The sequence below is a fragment of the Carassius auratus genome, chromosome 23, assembly GCF_003368295.1.
Source record: "Carassius auratus strain Wakin chromosome 23, ASM336829v1, whole genome shotgun sequence".
Classification (NCBI taxonomy): Eukaryota; Metazoa; Chordata; class Actinopteri; order Cypriniformes; family Cyprinidae; genus Carassius; species Carassius auratus.
In genome coordinates, this window is record NC_039265.1 from 15,194,330 (window position 1) to 15,216,325 (window position 21,996).

The window sequence follows — 21,996 nt, forward strand, 5'->3', positions numbered from 1 at the left end:
TGATTTTAAGTTTTCTCAACTATGCAGTGTTAATGATGCAAATTTTATCTGTAAAATATGTTTCTATAATAGCAGTACAAGGTAAGATCAGTTCTCTCAAGCAGGGAGGCATCTGCAGCCCTCGTCCCATCTGAACCTAAAAAAGACCTCTTCATTATGCTCCGTCATGCGGAGTAACAGCCCTGAGAAAGATTGAGAAAAGTGGGGTGGAGGTGAAAAGCTAGAGTAGGGTCCCAGTGAGGCTGGGGTACGGACCGGTGCCTCTAACGGGATTAAACCCCTCTGAAAACACTCCCTCATCCTTGTCCCCCAAGAGCACCCTTCCGGCCCCCTTTATCAATTAATATTATAAAAGGAGGAACAAAGCGCTTCCCTCCTCTCCGTAATTAAACTTGTCCATCTCTGGAGGACCCTCTGTAAAAACTGGCCAGGATCATCAAATCCCAGCACAGGCGCAGGGACAGGAGCGGATATGTGGCCTCCCTAGCGCTCCCTATGTATGCCATTACCGTTGAGTGGAGGGTGATATTAACCCCAGCGGTTGCCCGCCGAACCCCTCCATTATGACATCATGTTTTCTCCAGTACCTTCCGTCATGAGCTCTCAGCTCCTTATCTCTCCTGTCACCATATGTGTGAGGCTGTTAACAAACCTGTGCTCAGAATGGAGAAAATCAGGCGCTTTGGAGAAAAGAGAGAGAGAGAGAGAGAGCCCGGGTAGATGAACGCTTTCCCAGCCAGCAGAGCTTTTGATAGAAATTAGTTTCACACAATATGCAAATTCCTGCAATTGAAAAAGGGGCTCTTTAAGTGACAGGTTGATATGTGATTAAACGACAATTAGAGCGCTGGAAATAAGCGACGACGGCGGGTCAAGTGCTGAGCTGCTGAGCTGAAAGGTAGCAGACTATTGAGGTAACAGTCATGGGGGAGGCCAGGAACGGGACCCAAAACAAATTAGCTGCTGAAAGAAAAATGTTGGCACAGCTTGTCAATAAACGTCTAAGAGAGGGAAAATGAGATTCAGGGCACAGAAAGCATGTAAGACCCACCATGCTACAGTATTCTGACTCGTTTCTACATCTCAATAATCTCTATAAGATTCTGACCTTAACTGTCCTTTTCAGTGCAAGTCTATATTTATTTTGGATTCTTCTTCACAAAAAGCTAGACCGTTTAAGGTATATTTAATGTAGGTAGGCTATGTGGAAAGTTGGCTTAGTGGGTATCACTAATGCAAAGTAAATGTTGAGGATGTAAAAGTCCTTGTAATGTTGTTGTGTTGGTGTTGTATATATGTGTGCACATTTGTTTGTCCTTTTGAGTGCATCCATATATGTAGATGCCAACACAATCCTTCTGCTATAAATAGTGTACATTTGGCTTTTCTATCTCTCACTGATTTGGGCCTAATTGGCTATGTCCCTCCCAGCTAGACCTTTCCTCCCCTACGGTGGGACTTAAAACTGTGCAACGGAAGGATTGCCTTTCTCTCCAAGAAGGACATGAAAGGCCCATGGCCTGTCCTGGCAGCAGATGGCTGTGGCCTCTAATCCCCTTTGATGCTGCGGTGGGCAGTTGCTCCTGAACATCTCCTGCAAAGCCATGAAAACTTGAGCTACTTTTCCTCTAACTGACCCCAATTGTCAAGGAGCCGGCAGCTGTCAGACTTGGTTAGCTGTGCCTTAACTGAGACTGAAGGGCACAGGTTGCTCTCTCTCTCTTTCTCTCTCTCTCTCGCTGGCTTCCTGTTTTCTGTCTGTCATTTTCTGTGCATTCCAAGGGTACAGTATGACTGCAGATGCTTGTGGGCTGTACATTCACAGCAATATTGTTGTCCCAGATGGTTCATGTTCCACTAAGAGGCTTAAATTTCATCACAGCTCACCTTAATTATCAGCATTACAAGCAGTGCAGTATGTATTTTTCTCCCTAATATCAAACCTTATTTTATTTTATTTTATTGTATTTTATTAAAAAAATGAATGCATTGTCCTAAAAAGACTTATCACAAGCTTTATCATCTAAGGGTTTGAATGGGAGTATTTAGGTTCAGAGAGCCATCCATTTGACAGCGATATGTAAGACATAACTCTTGGTCTTGTGAAGAAAGTGCCTCTGTCGGAGACGGTCCCATGATGGCAGTGAGTTCACTAATGGAATTTTTAAAGTATTAAGAGTCTTTTCTTTCAACCATTTCCTCATTCGCTGGGAACAGCCATAAATGAGCACATACACTTCAAGGCTTGACCATCAACACCACATTAGTTTATATAGCGGTGTATGAAGAAATTATGGGTTTCCATCCGCTTGGATAGCTGGAGAGTGAGGGGGAAAAGGAGTGTTTTTTTCATTCTCCACAGTTGTTGCGCTAAAGAATAGACTTGTACTAAATGGCTTTGATTAAATTAAAATCACTCACCCAAATGTTTGAATGTGTTGGCACTATTATCACCTCCGGTTCTTATTAATTTGGCACTGTAAATAGATTCAGGACTGAACTTTAGCGTAACCCTTGTCTTCTCGTCTCCCTTGCAGCCAGCTCTCTGATATTAATTAGAGGTGGGAAAAAATACACCGAAATGCTCAGTTGTTACACTGGTTTGAATTCTGGTAGCTTTCTCGGTTGTGCATGTTAGCATGCCATTGGAAAATGTCAGTCTGAAGCAGCTCACCATCTGGGGGCATTTACAATTTTTAATTTTTTTTCATGATTGAATTGTTTCAGAAACATTTGCCATAATCACTGCTCGCATCAGCTTTCGCTGGTGTTTTCAGCAGATCTTGCGCATGGTGCGAATTTGCTTGCACCTGATCTTGAACAGATAGGCTTGATGCTGAGTCGTGTGCAGGACTATTTCAAGACTGAAATGCGATTGTTTTAATACCTTAATCCACCTGTCCTTGGCATTCAGGATTTTGAAGAACTCTCCCGGTAATTTCAGTGGCCTCCATTTGAACCAGGCCATTTCATTCTGACCTCTTCGGCTGATCCCTCTTTCTCCTCCAGCCGCTTGACGTCACAGTTTTAATGTGTCAAAATGATAATTTTTATCACCCGACTGACCTATTTAAACAGTGTCGCTGAAAGTGGACCAATCAGAATCAGCCGGATTCATAACCCCAAAACAAATATTTCCTCTTAATTAAGAGTGTCCCTCTTGTGTCTTCCCACACACAAAATCATTATACAGCAGTGATTTGACTACTTGGCAGGAAATATATCACTCTTGACTGCATGTTAATCTGTTAGGGCCTTGTTGTCAAACGAGAATGGGGGGCACCAGCAGTGACGGTTTCTCCGTGCATTGATAGCCCCCTAAGGGACAGTTAACCCTCAAATTTCCCCTGTCTGGCCCAGCTCTCCGGGTGGGCATTGGCACTGAGAATGAGGGGGTGATTGTAATGCTTGTTGATGGTGTAAGAGATTTTTTTTTTTTTTTTTTTTTTCTGTGACGGACCCTCATTAAGTGCAAATCTCAATAGCAAACTGGCACTTTAGGATGTGGAGGAAGTTCAAGCAGGAAAGAATGCATTAGAGACACCTCCCTTCTGTCCTCTCTGTTTTCCTGATCTAATGTACTTTACGAGGAATTGAAAATAGGGGTCAATAATTATGCATTTTAATTATTAACCTGGGTCCTTCTTAATTGTGCTTTTTAAAGCCTCTGTGCATGGACACGATGCTTTATTGCTCTGTTAGTCTGGGCAAGCTTTGACCAGACCTCTATCCTTCCATAAGCCCGTCTCTATTTCACTGAGCTCTAATGCCATGATTTATTTTTTATTTTTCCCCCCGACTCTGTGAAACCCCTACATAAAGCAAGGAAATTTTAGAAATATCAGGGGATATTGTGAACTTTTTAATGGAAATTGATACATTCTTAAATAAAGAAAAAAAAATCTAGTTTAGGTCTGTTTAATTAAAGAAAATTAATGTACCATTATCTAGAAATAACTTTTTTATAAATGTCATCTTTATAAAAAAAAAATATTTTTATTATTTGTTTATTTGTTTATTTTATACAATTATTTATTTAAATGTTGTTATTTAAATTTTATAAATAAAATATATTTTTAGATTTTATTATTAAATCACAAACTAATAAATTAATAGAGTGAGGTTTGTATAACAATTTTAGTATTTTTCTTGTTTTTTTATTATTATTTTTACATTAGTTGTATAATAAAATCCACTGTTCTAAATGTGTGGAAAATATGTGTATTACTGTGACCCTGGTTTGTGTGCTTATTTGTGTAAGTGCGTCACATTTAGGCAACAGATCATTTTAATTAGAAGATGCATTGATTGACATGATGGCTCCGGGCACAGAGAGAGAAATATCCAACAAATACTGTGGTCATGGTGACCTCATTAAAAACAAACATAAAGCCTCATTTGAAAAGAAAAACGGAAGCAGTCACATTTCAAACAGCTAAAAATCATTATCATCGTCCTACATTTCCCTCCAATATGTTTGCAAACAAATCTAAATATTATAAATTTATTCATAATAATAATAAAATATATTATATTGATTAATATTTAAATAAAATAGACATGTATGATTATTAACAATGGTCAATTCACACATGTTAAAAAGAAAAGCCTAATGTGAATGTGCGGCCAGATATCTCTCTGTATTGATATATGCTGTTGTAAGCATCAAGTCAAGCAGAAATAGCTTTTCAGTAGGAAGTTGTAGTTTATGATCAGTCCAGTGTAAACAAATTGCTGCTGGTGGCTGGACTCAGACATAGCCTATTATTCACTGTGGGAATGTTTGGTTTGAAACACAAGCGTGTTATTGTTGCCACATTGATAAGAGAGTAGAGCCGAGTCGCTGGGGTGGCAAATATTGAAATCACTCTCAAAACTGCCATCCTTTCATCTAACCCACAGCCGACAGGGAAGAGCAATCCTATCAGTACCTGTCATTTCCTTAACATCAAGTGGTTTTAACCCAGTGTTTACAGCTTATTAATGTAACGTTTAAAAACACGATCAGTGAAGCCTCTGTGGTGTTCATTTTTTTCAGGAACTAGAGCTGTCAAGTGACTTATACACCTACGATTGTACAGTATACGTCACAGCTCAGATCCACCGCCGTTGTGTGGGAGCTAAAGAGAACGGTGTAATTACTGTCTCTGAATTCATATAGTGATACATGAAATAGTATTTATCCAGTCTCCTGGGCTAGAGAAATGCGTTTGCCCAATAGACAGTGGGAGTCGTGACTTTAGCACCTTCTTTGTCTCCTGCTTCACTAATTGTAACATAATATGCTTTTTCTATCTAAACATGTGTTTTTTTTTTTGTTTTTTTTTTTATTACCACATGCAGCATGACAAAATTATGTTTTCATTTTACACTACTTTACCATGGTACCCCAACAGTACTTTTTGCGGAAGACTAGTAACCTGATTCGGAAAGAAATCATTCAGCGTAACAGAAACGTTAACGTAAATGTCCTTCGTCCCCCCCACCCCCACCCACCCGTCCTCTACTCAAACACACCCACGCGCAAATAAACATAAAAAGCTAATTTGTTAGCTACCTCATTTCAGAGGCCCGGGCGCAGGATATTGTGTACGAAAAGTAATGCTTTGTCAAATGTTGACACGTGTCGCAAACACGGAGCCCTTAGCAGAGCATTTATAAAGAGCGCAGGCGGCCAGGACTGTCAGCACATGAGGAGGAGAAGAGAAGCTTTGAAATGAGATTAGCCTGCTGCTCAGCTTCTGCACTCCTCAAACTAATAGTAGATGTGTCTCCACTACATACACGCGTACATAGACGCTAAACCTGCTTAAGTACAGACGGCTCATACAATAGCAAAATTGTGCTTTGTTTCTGTTTGTTTTTTGGGAATGACATTTTCAAGCGATTTTCTTTTTTGTATATACATAGCTTAAGTTCTGCTGTTACTTAATTGTAATGTATCATTATTTGCCACATGCTATTGCCAGCTAAAACCAGGTGGAATTAGGAGGCGGGCCAATTTCATTATAGAGAGATTTGATTGGACAGAAATTTGTAGTGTAAAGTGAGACATCAATTCTTTTGATCTGGTTTAATTTAAGATTAACTGTAACTATTAATGCTTATGAACTTATGAGCACTTTTATTCAGAATTAAATTGTCAAAAAAGCGATAGCAAATACATTTATAATTCATTTCAAATAAATGCTGTTCTTTAGACATTTCAATTCTTCAAAGAATAAAAAAAAAGTATTACAGTTTGTACAGTTTGATCAAGTGATTGGTCAGCTTTGTGGAGTACACTAGGATTTAGATGTTAGCCTGGAATATCTCTTAAAAACATAAAAGCCATAAAACTCCAATTTGATTTTCATGATGTCTTTAAAATTGGCCTAAAATGTTTGAACAGCGTTGACGGAAATGAAACAAAGGAAATTAAGTCACCCCTAAACTCTTGTTAAAAATAATAGCACACCTGTTATATATGCAGTGTGTGACGTAGGTAATGTAACCGTGTTTGTGACAAAACTGGCGTTACGAAATGGCTTAGAATGTCAGCGTTAGGCCCGGGACTGTTTGTATAGTGGCTGATGGATAGTGTTGGTCTGGTGCCACACACCTGCCTGTGCCTCCTAACACACACACATGCAAACACACTGGCGTTTGCCTCCCCGGTGACACCCGTCTGCCACGTGTGTGTGTGTACCGCTGAGGTGTGGACTCCTGTCAGGACCTCTTATTATTTCCCAACAATCTCTCTCACCTTGGACATGCCCCCATCTATCCATCCATCCATCCCTCCCTTGCTCTTCCCTCGAGGGTGGGGTGTCAATGGCAGACCGTCCTGGGCAAAAATAAATAATGAACATAAAATTGGGAAACAAAGTGCTGGCGCCCCTTAATACGCAAACACCTCCAATATGCTGATGTTTTTCTTTTGCACATTGTGTTTTCTAAATTGCCTTTGACTGCGTGCATCGGTAATGAAACTTTATGTCCTTGCAGAAAGGACAGCTAGTCCGATTCGGTTAGGCCTGGGACCATCTTCTCATGCTGGCTTTTGCATGACATTTTTTTAATACTCCAGCTTATGAATAAATTAAGCCCGGGTGCTGTTTTTTTTCTCTCCATATTTGTGTAAATTGCTTTAAAAGCATTTTATCATGTCATAAAAAAGTGCAATTGATCTGGAGTGCTCAGCCCACTGGACAGCTGTGTATTTTGTTAATGGCCACTTTGCTCCAAGCGGCTTATTAAAAAATTTATATATAAATGCTAAAATTGCATAAATTATTTAAACACAAAGTAAGCATTTTTTGTTTTGGTCTGGGGGGCATTGAAGAGTAGATTGAGTTTACTATAGCATCGGCCGATATTGAGTCATAAGCCTGCACGGATGCATATATATCACACGCGCACACGCGCAAACACAAGCTCGCACGCAGAGGCGCAAGAAAAGTATATATTTTTTGATGACTTAGTTTCAGCAACCATGGAATGTCACCCATATCCTGGTTGATTGTACTTTCGAATTTTATGATGTTTTTCATTGATTTGTTTCCCCGGCGCAGCTGCCGACCTCTATTGAGGGACGAACGTAATCAGCACTGACGCAAATTAGATGGTTATTCGTTTCGAAAATTGACAGAAAAACAATAAAAAAGATGAAATGCTCCCAAATCAATAGATATAATGAAATTCAAATAATCCGAGAGATGAGGTCTCCATGGCAACTGATAATGTGGAAAAGAAAACAATTTAATAAAGGACAGGCACGCTTTGAAAACAGATTGGGGGGTAGCTATATAGCGGCGAGAGGGGAGCAGATGAGAGGAGGGCAGGAGGAGGAGGGGGGCAGCAGCGACAGAGGGGAAAGAGAGAGAGGAAAAAAGACGGAGAGCGGATGTTTGTGGCGGCTGAACAGGCAGGTCCGTAGCTTGTTTCCCCCCGTGTGAAGGATCTGTGTCTATCCCAAGGACGGCAGAATAATTAGAAAAGCTTTCATGCCAGAAAGTGCAGATTCAGGTTTTAATACACAAAATTATTTCAGGGGCAGTGAATCGGAAAGCCATTTGTTGGTGACCTTCCTGAGGGGCCCCCTGGTACAGGGCAAGATGGAGGCAGTGTGGCAGGGCAAGCTGAGTTATGGCATATTTGTGTTTTTATAGTGGCTGAGGGAATGGAGATGGGGAGGAGGGCAGGGGGCTGTCAGAGAGAGGGAGGGGGGACGTGCCGTGGGGCTGCGATGGGGGCAGTGCGTGTGTGTGTGTGTGTGTTGCTGTAGGGTCGGGGTTGCTGATGCTAGAGAGAGAGAGAGAGAGAGAGAGAGAGGAGAGACTTGCAGATCTGGCTGTATTTACAGATCAGTTGTCAGAAAAGCCATTTAGAGGGAACACGTTCGTCCCAGCGCAATGACAGCAGAAGTGCCTGTTAAAAAGAAAAAGACAAGAAAAACAGACACTGCTGGAGAGAGCAAGTGCTGCGATCTGAGGTCACTGACTAAATAACTTGCTTTTTTATAAAAATAAAGTCAGAAGATACTTACACCACTTTGCTTTTGGAAATAAAGCTATGGGCTTCGAGAGACTGTGCGTTATAGTAATTTTACCACAAGATTGCCTCAAACCTTCTTACACAGCATGCTAAAATCATTCAAATCGTTTTTTCATTCATAAACTTCACAACAACATGCTTATTGTCATTTTACAGTGACTTTGAACGTGGCTCATCCAGTCACGCCTATCTGTTTTGTAACATATATTTTAAGTTAGCATATTTTGTGTCATCATTTTTTAATTAGGCCACAAACCAAAACATATCATGATAGCTCTGCAAAAAGAGGCAGAAACTTGTTAAACCTGTCTCAGTCAGTGTTTTGTTTGAAGTATTTATTTTACTGTTTGTTTAATTTCGCTCAAACACTGTCAATTTGCTTTCATGCTAACGCTAATCCAGGATAACGTGTCCGGCTACATGAATGTTTTTTTATTCTGCTCACACCTGTACGCAAATTAAGCCAAATTGGGACTTTTATATCCTGTTATAGAGAAGCATAGTTTGATGTAAAACTGGAGCATCATTCAATACACTGTGAAACATTGTCTAAGCATTATAATAATTTGACTATCGGTTAGCACTATTCTAGTAGTCTGCATGTGCAGCTTATAAGTAATTTCAGTGGAAAAGAAGAGTAATTTCATAGGAAGTGATTAAAAATTCCAAAGACAATTCTTTTCAAATAATGACATGCAAAGTAATATGCAAAAGTAAATATGGTCAATTCTGATTTCGTGTCAACTTTAACAACACTGGACAAGTTTCCATATTCAGAAGGTCAATGCTTCTGTGTTGATCAATCAATCTTTGAATGAATGAATGAATTGAGAGTTGACACATGGCACCTCTCTTTTGTATGAAGGAGGAGGGTACGAGTATCTTTAGCATGCACACACACACACATACACACACGCGGCACATCCTCCCATTTGAGTCCAGTAGCAGGTCCCTGCTCTCATTCCACATTATTTCCCCTGTTCCGTCGACACACCTCGTATTTAAAGAATGATTGTTTTTTAGCTCACCCTTGAAACTTTCCACTTACCATAATGTGCAGTTTGAGTCTGTCCAGCCCGCGATATTAATTTGAGGCTTAGTCTCAAATTCTTCTGTCTGAGTGACTGGTCTCAGAGAGAGAGAGAGAAAGAGAGAGAGAGAGAGAGAGAGCTGTCATTAGACATGACAGAGGGTCCAGGCGGGCAACAGCCCCAGCATTAATACTGCAATGTGAAAAGTGCCCCACAAGTAGGAGCAAAACTTGAAATTCCTCGCTGAAGAATAGCCCAAAGCTGTCAAATCTGGCAGACTTGTGTCAATTACTCAGAAAGAAAGATTTTTTTTACTCAGAAAGAATGCCTTTCTTTTTATATTTGTATTTTTATATTTGAAAAAAATTATACATATAAATATATATTTATTAATTAATATATGTTAGTGTCGCAATTTCATTTTTTTTTTATTGCAACAAGAATTTCAAAAATAATGATTGTTTTCCAACTGGTTTCCTTTCCCCTAGACTGCTATTGGGTTAGTTGAACAGATAGCCCCACCCCAAACTCATGCCATTGGTTAAGTTAATCTGGCTGGGTTGTAATCTCAAAAAGTACAATTCTGATTCAGTTAAAAAAGTGAACGATTTCCGCTTTAAAGATACGAGTATGGTATCCAGTTTCAGTAGACTGAGAGGAGTATGTGGCACATTATTACTGTCAGCTGCTGGCACTCACTCTTTCGCTCTCTCTCTCTCTCTCTCTCTCTCTCTACGGGTCTCACTTTAATGGCCTGAGCTCACTGTGACTTTCAGTGACTGACCAGTCTAACTTTCTCCGCTCCGTCTTGCACAGTCTCGTACCACGGGAGATCGGCTTAAGTGGCCCTTCTTCTCTTGCTCTCTATCTTTCTTTCTTTCCTTCTCACTCTACTGGGCCTGTTTTTCCACAGTGGCTGTGGGGAGCAGAGGGTGTTGAAGGACCCCTACTGGTAAAGTGGGTAAACACGCACAGCCCTGACATCTGTGCTGCGAGAGAGAGAGAGGGAGAGAGAGAGAGAGCGAGAAGAGAAGGGTAGAGTGAGAGAGGGCGAGTGCAGCCCAGCCGTAAAGGCGCACAGGGAGAGAAGAGAAAAATGCCTTGCTTTGTGGAGAGAATTCCTCCAAAGCAGCAGGGAGAGGTGAGACAGAGAGAGGAGGGCTGTCTCCTGCCAGGTAAGACCTGCGCCAGGCGCCACAAACACACACACACACACACAGAGAGAGTGAGAGTGAGAGATGCTGGTGGCTTGAGCACGCTGTGGATGGGGTGGGCGTGAGGGTGTAGAATGACAAAGGCACTCATTACTTTCACTGTGTGTTTTGGTAAATTAATACCTCACTATGATGTGATGACTGAATGGAAATATGAAGTTGAGGAGTGATTTTTATTTTTAGGTGTACAAGTGACATTGTGTGTTTATTTAGTTTCATGAAAACTAAAACAGTTTATTGAATTTTTCTTTAATTATTTGCTTACAATTAATTTAATTGGTTAGTTAATTTATTTAGATTTCTTTTTCATTATAATAATGCAATTTGTTTTGTGGTTTTCCAGCTTTTAGAACTTTACAAAAGCAAATATTTCTTTATTAATTAACTGATTGAAATGTTACGTAGAATTAAAAATACAAATCATAATTTTTCTGTAGGTTTTTGTTTTAGCTTTTAGAACGTAAAAAAATACACATATATTTTTTTTTAAACCACTTGCTTTGATCATTAACATTTTACAGAAAATGTGAAATAAAATGTATGCTTTTTTCTGTACTTTTCCAAGTTTCACAAATAATTTTTAACATGAATTGAATTTAAATGTATTAATTAGCTTATGCTGAATTGGATACTTAAAAATGCTACAATTCCATTTGTAAAATAAAATATTAGATTATTTGTAATAATAGCAACAGTTTATAGACTTCACATGTACAATCTACAGGTGTGAAATATCATTCAAAGTTCTTAAAATAGAATCATTTTTTATTCTTAACTAAGTGAGTCAAACGTTTAGTCTCCTGTAATTTTTGTTTATGCTGGATGTGGATTAGTCACTGTGTACTTTTTTTCTCAAATTGCTGTTCTTAATTACTAGCGAGGCCTCAGCTAGTGATTGCTCAGATTTTCTCAGTTAGATGACAAGTGGTATTATTTGCCCAGCTAAGCGAGTGACTGCCGGTATCGAGCGTGCTCTCACGCGCTTGTTTAGATAGGAGGGTTTTCCACAGGGCTTCTGTTTGGAAGATGCGCTCTGTTCCAGCGTTCAATTAGATCTTCCCCTTTTTGTTAAATAAATACAGTGTCTTTAAATCTAAACACACATTTGCATGGAGCTCAGTGCGCTGCCAAGGATGCAGTGTGCTGTTTCGGGCCTACTGCAGGCCTGAAAAGTGAGGCCGAGAAAGAGAGAGGAAGGAAGTTTGTTTCTTTTCCACCCTCTTGCTGATTTGTTTCTTTTGCTGATGGAATTGAGCCCTCAGTGAAAGGTGAGGTCACAATTGAATTTGGCTTGCGTTTCCGTGGTGATCTGGCAATGGTTCCGATGTCCCAGCGGATTGGTTTGTTTGTTTGTGCGATAGCGAGTCTGTGTGTGTGTGTGTGTTTCCGTGCATAAACACAGGCACGGGAGATTTTACTGAGCAGATATTTCCCCTCTGTTTTCACTCTGAGCTGGGGGAGATTGATAACTGAATTGTTGAGTACATGTTAACAGTAACTGCTGATTTATTGAGATACTTAGAGTAAGTGAGGGGGCACCAACTAAGAGGGGAAGAAAAAGATATAGGCCTTTTAAGTTAATGTCGAAATAGAGCCTTTTTAAGTAATAATTGTGATTACTGGGTGGGTTTGTGTTGGCTTTCAGCCAGAGGAGAGTTGTATTTGAGCATGCTGTGAAGGAAACGCAATTCACACACTGTTTTTTAGTTTTATTTATAAGGACTTTTATTGGAAGTTCTTGGTTCTTTTTTAAGCATTGACATGGTACAAGTCTTTAAATGTGCCTTCATGCAGATATTCCAATGCAATTCCCACTGAAACAGCATGTAATATTAAAGGAATTCAAATCAATTTATACCTCTGTCTCTTGGGAATTTTTTCAGCCACATTCAACCAGAAGTATTCACGCTCCCTCCAGTGTGATATTCTTCCATCCCTCCATCGCAGCACATGGGCCAAACTTTTGCTTTGAGGGGGAAAAAAGTGTCTTGTGTGTTTTTTTTTTTTTTTTTTAACTACCTTTTAGGCTGAGTGAAATGTTTCCCCAGTTTGCACAGGGATGACTTTATTTCTTAGCAGGGATTTAAACCTACTCAATCCCCCCATAAATACAACCTTCCCCAACAGCATGCCGGCCGTAACTCATTCTCTAACTCTCTCGCTAACTAAACTCATATTGCAGAGAGAGCTTTGTTTGTCTTTGTTTCAGCTCGATCAGATCCGTCACGTCGACAGCTGCCTCTTTCAGATCTCCCGCTCGCCCTCATCAGAGCCATTTTTTATATACACAGAGTTCTGACGATCAGAATATAGATGGAAATATGATATTGTGCTTTGCTGGTAGCACTTGTTGATTTCCAGACATTTTTTAAGCACTAGGAAGCTGCTTCTTAGTTAGGATGGACAACCAAGAACATTGTCCTGGGCCTTGATAAATTGTGCCTTTTTACACCAACAAGAATATGGAGGCAGAGTCCAATCTCTCTCTATTTATAGTTGAAGTCAAAAGTTAACAACTGAGGGACTCGTATGCAACTATTACGGAAGGTTCAAACACTCACTGATGCTCCATAAGTAAAAACAATGCATTAACTTTTTAACAGAATTAAGATGTGTACATTTGTCTTATTTTGCCTAAATTACACACACACACACACACACACACACAGGTTTAAGGTTTAAACGTCTCAGTGACTTTAGTGTAGCATCAAGCAAAACACCTGAAAGCTTGTGAAATCAGTGGAATTCTTACGGAGAGGGTTTTGTGTAAAGTCATCGGGATAAGTATGTGACTGCGGAGAGCGACTCGAGCTCAGTTGTGGGGTGGAGGAGACAGAATCTCTCCCAGGGCCTCAGATCGGCTGTGATCCGCCTGCTGCTACCTTCTGTTCTCCACTGTTAGTCCCAGCGGCTGCTCTGAACTGACACACACAACTCCTCGACGGGCTTGAAGCCCTCTGATGTCCCACCCTCCCCTCCGTTCCACCTTCTTCTGGCGTTTTGCATTTTGTTGTATTTGTGTAAAAGCCCAATGCTGAGCGAGATTACAGTCGTGCGGCGGGAGTTTCCTCTCTCTCCTTCTCTGTTCTCGCCATCCTTCCAGTCCTCCGTTTGATCTCGCCATCATCTCCCCTCTCGTCTTCTGTCTGTTCGACACCTGTGAGCCGATGCTTTGAGAGGACGAAGTCTGGAAGAATGTACAGCGGCAGGCCATCGACTCTGATAAAGGTGGTAAACAAGATGAAAAACAAAAGCCCACAGCAACGGTTTGAATAAAAGACCTGTTACAGCATCCATTAAGCGTTATTCCTCACAGGGGTAAGACAGCTGAAGTCCTCCACATGCCCAGTGTTAATATTAGTTTGGTTGAAGAGAGTCCATAAGCTGATCAGTGGGGAGAGGCGCTCTGTACGCCTCAGGCAGTGCCAGGCCTTGCGTTTGGCTCCCGCTCACAGGATTGATGTCTGGGAGTCAGTGGGGGCTCCACTGTACCTTTATTACTCATCAGCTGGGTACCAAACTAATTTGATAAAGCGCCACTTAATACACCAAACACACACACATACTGTGACCGTGCCTGGCACGCCATCAAGTGTGTCAGGCCACCCAGCAAAAAAGCTGGGACGTCATGTAAATATGGCATATTATTTTTGTGGATTATTTTTAATAAGAAATGACATGCGCTGGATTCGAACTTCGGATTCGAAATCGAATTCGAACAGAGGATGCACTAAGCATGCTTTTTTGTACATTACCATATTTGTATCGATTTAATATCAATGTGTGTATTTTTACTGTAGGTTACTGTAAAATTTATCAATAATCTTTAATTATTAAATAAATGTATTTTTTTATTAAAAACTAATTAATTAATTTTAACAATAAATAAATTAACATTTAATTAATAAATTACCTTATACTTTTCTGCAATAATTATCTTACCATATATTTTAATGAAAATCTATTTTATATTTAATAATTATTAGTGTTTAAATATACTATTTTTATTAGATTTATTTTTTTATTTTTCATTTATTATCTTTTGTAGTTTGACATATTTTATAATTTTATAATAATAATATACTGTAACATTTTATTGTATTATTTTTCTAATAAGGCCTGTGACTGTAATTTTTTGTGCAAATTCCAAGCAGATATCCAAAAGTCCCTGTGTTATACATCACATCTAAATCTCTGTTATATTTCTACATATTTAATATTTAGCCATCTAATAATATTATTATAATAATACAATATTTTACTATTATGTATTATAATATTTTACTGTATTAAAGTGTGATCTTCTTCATCTAATCAAGCCTGAAACATATTTTTTCAGATTTTTATTTATTTATTTATAACTATATCAGAAAAAATGTGTATTTCTGTTACAAAATGATTGACACACATAGATGGGAGAAAGATAAGAGAAACATTGTAGATACTGTAGCAGAAAGTATGAGAACAGAAGAGAGAGGAAGAGGTTGGTTTGGTAATTACTAACTGTGTGCCCAGGCAGCGGAGGACAGTGTGTGAGTGTGTGTAGGCCCTGGTGCTCTGATAATGAAGGGTTACTGTTGCAGATCTGACAGCGTTAATCTCCACATCGTCCTCGCCTGGTATTTACCCTGCTGGGGAGAGAGCGGCAAGCCCACCTGACAACACAGTTTACCCACAGCCAGACACCTCAGGCTCACACACATGCACACACACACGCTACACTGGGATCAGTTTCAGCAGCCATTCTAATCTCAAAGACAAACCACAAAAACGTAACCCAAAAAAAATGACAGGAAACATGAAGCGGGAAAACTTTTTCTTCACCTTTTTTGTCAGTCTTTCCCTTTCATCTTCACTTCCTCCCATTTGAAGTTTATGAAGTACTGTTTAAGCATTACAGAGGTGCAGACAGAGGAATATGAATATGCATCGCACCATATGGTTGCACTTGCTCTGGGACTAGGTGTGTCCAGAAGGTAGAAGCACGTTAATGTATTATTCTCCTCTCAAATGATCACGCTCATAGTGCCGCAGCCAAGTGTACATGGGCTGTACTGGCTTTGAATGATGTGGTCATGCATCTGGCAATCCTGGATGGGTGAAAAAGGGAAAAGACAGCAGAAGAGTGAGCTGTGCTTTTTTTTATTTATTTATTTTTTTAGTTCAAATGCAAAAACCCTGACAGAGCTGTGATTAAAAGTGATATTTCTGACACGTTAGGATGCGCACAGGAAGTAACCTTCTCCAAAGCCTTCATTATTAGATGCATGACAGACCTGAATATTTATAAAATATGCTTTAATAATTGATAACAGCAATCTGCTACGGTAATTCATCAGATTTGCACTTCAACAGAGTATCCGTTTTCATTTTAAAATAATAATAAGTCGAATGCTAATGCAGGTGAAATGCAAAATTGCGAACCCGTGTGCGGCTGAAGCTCTAAATGCAATTTGTGCCATTTTTAGTGCATTGGAAAAACAATGGCGTGTTAATGATATTGCCCTCGCTGCTCGTTTAGAAACTGTTATCAATGTCTGTGATCATTTGTGCGCCGCTCGTTTCGTTGTGCACTGAGCTGTTGTGCTGTTTACTTGTGCTGCTTCCGTTTGAGGGCACATCACATCTAAAAAATCAGGAAACCAGCCTTTTTTAGTGTAGAATACACAAGAAGCTGATGTGGTTTTATCAAAAGCATATTCTTTGTTTGAGTCAGTATGCAATACTTCCTCTTGTTCTTTGACCAAAATAGCACACACACAAACACACACACGCTCACCTTTTGAAAAGCTTCTACTCATGATGATTTCAAAAAGAGCAGCCGCAGCCTTTTTTTTCCCTCACAAGTGTATCGGTTTGCTTTTGTACACAGGTATGAAATGTTCTCACTTTCGAACTTGAGTTTGTGTGTTCTTGCAAAAAATGCTAAAAGCATTTGCCATCTTTGAGAACGACTCTTGTGTTTGCAGGTGTTTAAAATCATCAGCATGAACTATGTATACTACAGCAGAAACCCGTCAAAAGTTTGCATGTTAAATACATTAAATGTCCAGTACACATGGAGTAGCCATAAATTATGTTGGCAGTCTAATGCTTCAAATAAATACTTTAAATAATTTATAAAATATTAAATTTGCTTTGAAAACTGATTTTCCTATTATTCTTAATGTTCTAAAAATATTTTATTAAATTGTAGCGTGAAACATTTTACTGACGCTATGCATGTTCATTACATGTTGTAGATCTGAGTGTCTTATTACAGTTACTGTAAGTGCTTTGTTCATTTTGTTTGTGTTCTTTTTTTTTTTTAACCAACGCATATTGAGCTTCATGACTCTCACAGGATGATTCAGATGTTTCAGTCTTGTCAACTGACCGCATTTCACCGTAACAAAGCATAGATTAAAAGAGTTCAGGTTTGTTTTAAAGAGGTATTGTTGCAGAAGGGAACTTGGAGAACTAAAAGAGTCTGAACCTGAGAAGTCCAGGGGACACCTGCAAATTGTTCCTCTGTGCATAAAAGGTAAAAAAAAAAAAAAAAAAAAAGTCAGAGTCTGTGAAGCAGAGCAAATGTTTTAATGGTGGCCAGGGATCGAAGCTGTCAGCAAGGCTTCCTGTCTGGAAATTTAGTTTTTTAGTTTTTTGTCTATCTCGTTTCTGAAGATGTGCACCGTGAACTATAACGTGCAATAAAATGCAAGCGGAATTTAAAAACAAAATTGCTCCAAAAACACTAAATGTATATATGTGTGTGTATATATATATATATATATATATATATAAACACACACCTAAATTTTTTTATTATTTGTATTAAATTATTGGCCTTCTTATTTGATGGCATCTTGCACAACACATTTTAGTCCAATGCCTTCTCTTCTACAACTGATTGGCGTGTAGCAAATCATGGCTCATGACTGTGACATTTAAACCAATTATATATTTCCAAAATATGTCCTGCCAAAACATTCTGTTTCAACACAGAAACAAAAACATCTTTCGATGAGCTCTTTAAATGTTCTGCCTTCTTTTACTAACTTACCCGGAGGCTTTACTGCACGGCTAATTTAATTCATTCAATTTTTTTTTTTACAGCAAAGTGTCTTAAAGCCTGTCAAAATGTCTTAAGAGTCTTGTTGTAGAAGTGCCACAACTCATTTCTCTTTAATGAAATTCATATGCTGGTGAGAGGGGGCATGTCTAAACATCTAAACAGGTTGCTTTTTAGGTTTCACACTGAGGTTATCTGAAAGGGCCCTCTTTGATTGACATTATCCGGCTTGACAGCGCTTCATATCAAGGTTAACCTGACGTTCGAAGGCCCGAGAGGGAAAGAGGCAGAGGAAAACAGAAGAAAAAGTCAGACGGCGTCCGGGTCCTGCTCCTCTCTGCCACTCTTTCCCTCTCTCTCACACGGCAGGTGGAGGTTTCTGCACTCTTAATTGATAACTAATCGAGCTGCGTGTGCTGTGTTTCCCCCGGAGGACGGCCCTAATGGTGGCTTGGCTTACTCAGCAGCGCAGCTCCGGAACCACTAAATTAAATATATCCCCACAGATAATGACTCTGAGTGACAGACTCCGGTCTGGGCGGCTCCAGCGGCCACCAACCTCTCGTTGTGCCCTTGCGCTGGAGGAACTAGAGTAGCCCACCCCCTTCTGCGTCCGCTCGGATCCCCAATGCACCACACTAACCACGGCTCCTCGTGACAAAAATACATCTCAAGCAGTTAATCTGTGCAGATATCAGCTCAAGTGCCCTTCAGTGGCACGGGGAGCCTCTCCTCGTAACCTTGATTCCTCTCAAACTCTTGCGTTGCACACAGGCTGCCCCTCAGACATGGCCAGGGTGCGCTTCAATCAAACTTCTACCCAACTGGTGTTGAGACCATCATGTACTATTTTTAAATGTAAAAATCTCTACAACCATTGCTGTTTTAAAAGAGTTTGTTCAACCAAAAACGAAAATGCTGTCATTATGTACTCAGCCTCATGTGATTTTCTTTTTGAAAATGACACTTATCAATAAACTATGGAAAATACGGTAGCACTTTATTTTACAGTCCTGTTCCTCATTTACATACTATGTACTTATTATAGTTATTTCAATAACTATGTAATAACTAGGTACTAACCCTGAACCTAACCCTAAACCTAACCCTACCCCATGTATTTACCTTGTATTACCAGAACTTTCTTAGATAAATATACTGTAAGTACATTATGTAAGCACATGTACTGTAACATAAAGAGCAACTGAAAAAACTTTATTTTAACTTTTTTAATGTTTTTTATGTTCAGCTAAGATCATTAAATTGATCAAAAATAAATTATGTTCTTTTGAAATTTCTATTCATCAAAGAATCCTTTAAAAAATGTATCACTGTTTCCACAAAAATATTAAGCACTGTTTTCAACATTGATAATAATAAGAAATGTTTCTTGAGCAGCAAATTATCATATTAGAATGATTTCCGAAGGATCATGTGACACTGAAGACTGGAGCAATGGCTCTGCCATCACAAGAATAAATTAAATAGAAGATGGTTATTTTATATTGTAAATATGTGTTACAATACACTTCCAGTGACTTTAAAAATAAAGAAGGAAGAAAGAAAGTCATGCAGGTTTTAAACATTATGTTGAGTAAATAAGTAAATGACAGGATTTTCATTTGTGAATGAATCAGACCCATTCTTCAGAAAACAGCTGTGCCTTCCTTCATGAGCGTCATCAGGGTATATTCGGATCACCTCAGACTTTACTTTTCCCTATTTCAGCCCTTTTGTCCTCAGGGGACGTCTTAAATGCTTTGTCTTATAATTAGGCTTCAGGGATGTATTTATTCTCCGAATGTAAAGGGTTGCTTCTTAAACAAAATATTTCCTTTTCCGTCTGTGCGTCAAAATATGCATCTGCCATTTTCTGTCCATTGTCCTCAGCGGCAAGTATGTGCGTGCTTTTTTTTCTCCATGGCTTGTTTGTTTTTGTTACCTGTAACGGGATGTAACTGAATTATTGTATGTGGCAGAAGGTTTCAGAAAAGAGAGAGAGGGAGAAGTCAAAGTAGGTCCTTCAAGGTCAGTCCAAAGACAGCATGCAACATGCAAGGTCACATTCCAGACTAAAAGCAATAAGTGCTTTATTGATGGGAAAAAACACACACTGCAAGCAAGCAGATGTGCAACAGACTGATTAATAATACAACAGATTTGAGTGAGTGTGTGTGTACTTGTGTGCACGCCCTCTGCATTCATATTTTGCTTCTCCAAAAAAACAACAACTTTAAAGTCAGAAAAAAAAAAGAAAAACTCATGAACATAATTGTTTTGTCCGGATGTGTATCTCCCACTAAAAAATTGATTCCTGCATGGGAATCTGAAAAATCCATTAGAGTCCATCAGACAAAAAAGGACAATGATAGAGTGTGTATGAGTATGAGCAGTTTATAAAACCCCATCATAGTTTGGCCATTAGTGCACATGTGAGCAGACGTTTTATTTTCGGCACAACCTCTTAATGCAACAACTTGCTTTTAGACATAAGATACCGCAGAAATGTCACATTACAAGATTAAGACCAAAAGCAAAACTATTAAAATACGTATCATAGAAATGCAGAATGCACAGTTTCTCCGAACCTCGTGCATTTCTGAGAAGCTTTTTATTTGTTTTGCCATCATTTACAGTACACCACAAACCAGGTAAACCTGCCCTGTGAGCACCGATCCTCCCCTCTCATACTGAGATACCAAACAAACCTGTTTAAAACCTCAAATAACCATCTTTTACCTTTTAATTCTCTTCCTTTCACCTTCTTTTTCTTTATGCTTCACCTCAGCCTCTCCTTCCATCTTTTTCCGCTTTAAGTGGCAGTTGGGAATGGCATTGTTTTTAATCATCAGAACCCAGAAATTATTATTATCGTCTCTGACGCGGCAATTAAAACTTCAGGTCAGAGGCACAACGAGCGGTGATCAGCAGCGAAGCTGAGAAGTTTTAATTAGACGATCAGAACCATTAATGCACAAAAAAAGGTGTGCGCTGGGAAATTAACGTGAACGTCTTAATCAGGGTTACCGACTCCGAAGAGGAGTCAAGTGAACAGAGAGCAAAAAACAAATCATTTCCGCACCACTGGGACAAAACTCAATTAAATATGCATGCAGAAAATGGAAATTCAGAGCATCAGCACAGACCGGTGGAAAAAATACGGCAAATTCCATAGATGGGGTCGCAGACCTGCTTATTGTTATTCTTGTGTAATAAAATCGAAAGAGAGGCCAGATGCTGGGGAACGAGAGTGTGTGTGGAGAACCGGTCCGATGCTGACTTTTCCGCTCCCCTTCCCTCGGAGCGGTGGGAGACACAAACTCCTTCCTGCAAGCTGTAAATTAGCAAAATAAAAACAGAGGGGATTATTTCAGCATGTGTGTGTGTCCGAGCTTTAGTAGGTGAGGAAATACCTGGGACCCTGGCTCCATCTTGTTGGAGTTGCAGCTCATAATGAGAAACTGCATTGTAAATATGCACAATAAAGCCAAGGAAGGGGCAGGAACAGCTAAACGTTCTCATTTCTCGGTTTATTTGACATTTACCTCGTTAAGTTGCGTTTGCAGAAGCCCCTGACAGTCAGAGGTCCTAAAAAAAAAAAAAAAAAAAAAAGGTAATTCACACACATTCCAGGTCAGTAAATCTGTCAAAAAGATTATAATATCAGCATAAAGCTTTTAAAAGTGAGGACAGCAACAAACTGCTCTGACTGGAGGATCTTTAAATAATGAAAAATAATCCAACGCTGTCCAGGCCTGTTGTATTAATGAGTGCTCCGTATTATCAGGGTTTTGTCCTTGCATTAGTCAACGTATTTTGATAGTCTGCATGAAATCAGACAGGGCAGATCAGAGTGTTAGATCACCGCTAAGTCGAGGGATTCGGGTTTAGCCAAGTAAACAGAGTTTGTTTCTAAAACAACCGCTGCAGTGGATGCCAGGTGAGAAGGAGTATGTCATATCCCAGCTTTAGCGTGTATACGCTTCCTGTCAGAACGAGAGAGAGAGAGAGAGAGAGAGAGGGAAGAACAGGACACGCCAATCTAAGCAGTCATTAACAGCCACTTCCTCACTCTGGTGGGCTGATTGCAGTCAGCACACGTTCATACAAATAATGCACTTCCAACGGCATTATTAGGATTTGAAACACCACTTGATTGGGCATG

At 39.5% G+C, this 21,996-nt stretch overlaps 1 protein-coding gene across 5 annotated transcripts in view; it reads left to right on the forward strand.

Moving 5' to 3' along the window:
• The window catches only part of casz1 (castor zinc finger 1), a 78,145-nt gene that overhangs the window by 19,172 nt on the left and 36,977 nt on the right, over nucleotides 1-21,996 (forward strand). For 2 of the 5 annotated variants that reach the window (XM_026200057.1, XM_026200056.1), the window contains exon 1: nucleotides 10,018-10,741. The exons of 2 other annotated variants lie outside the window; for them this stretch is intronic. In XM_026200057.1, coding sequence (XP_026055842.1) covers nucleotides 10,663-10,741 — 79 coding nt within the window. In that variant the 5' untranslated portion in view covers nucleotides 10,018-10,662. Of the gene's footprint in view, nucleotides 1-10,017; nucleotides 10,742-21,996 lie in introns of those variants that run through there. One more of the 5 variants, XM_026200053.1, reaches the window with a different exon arrangement.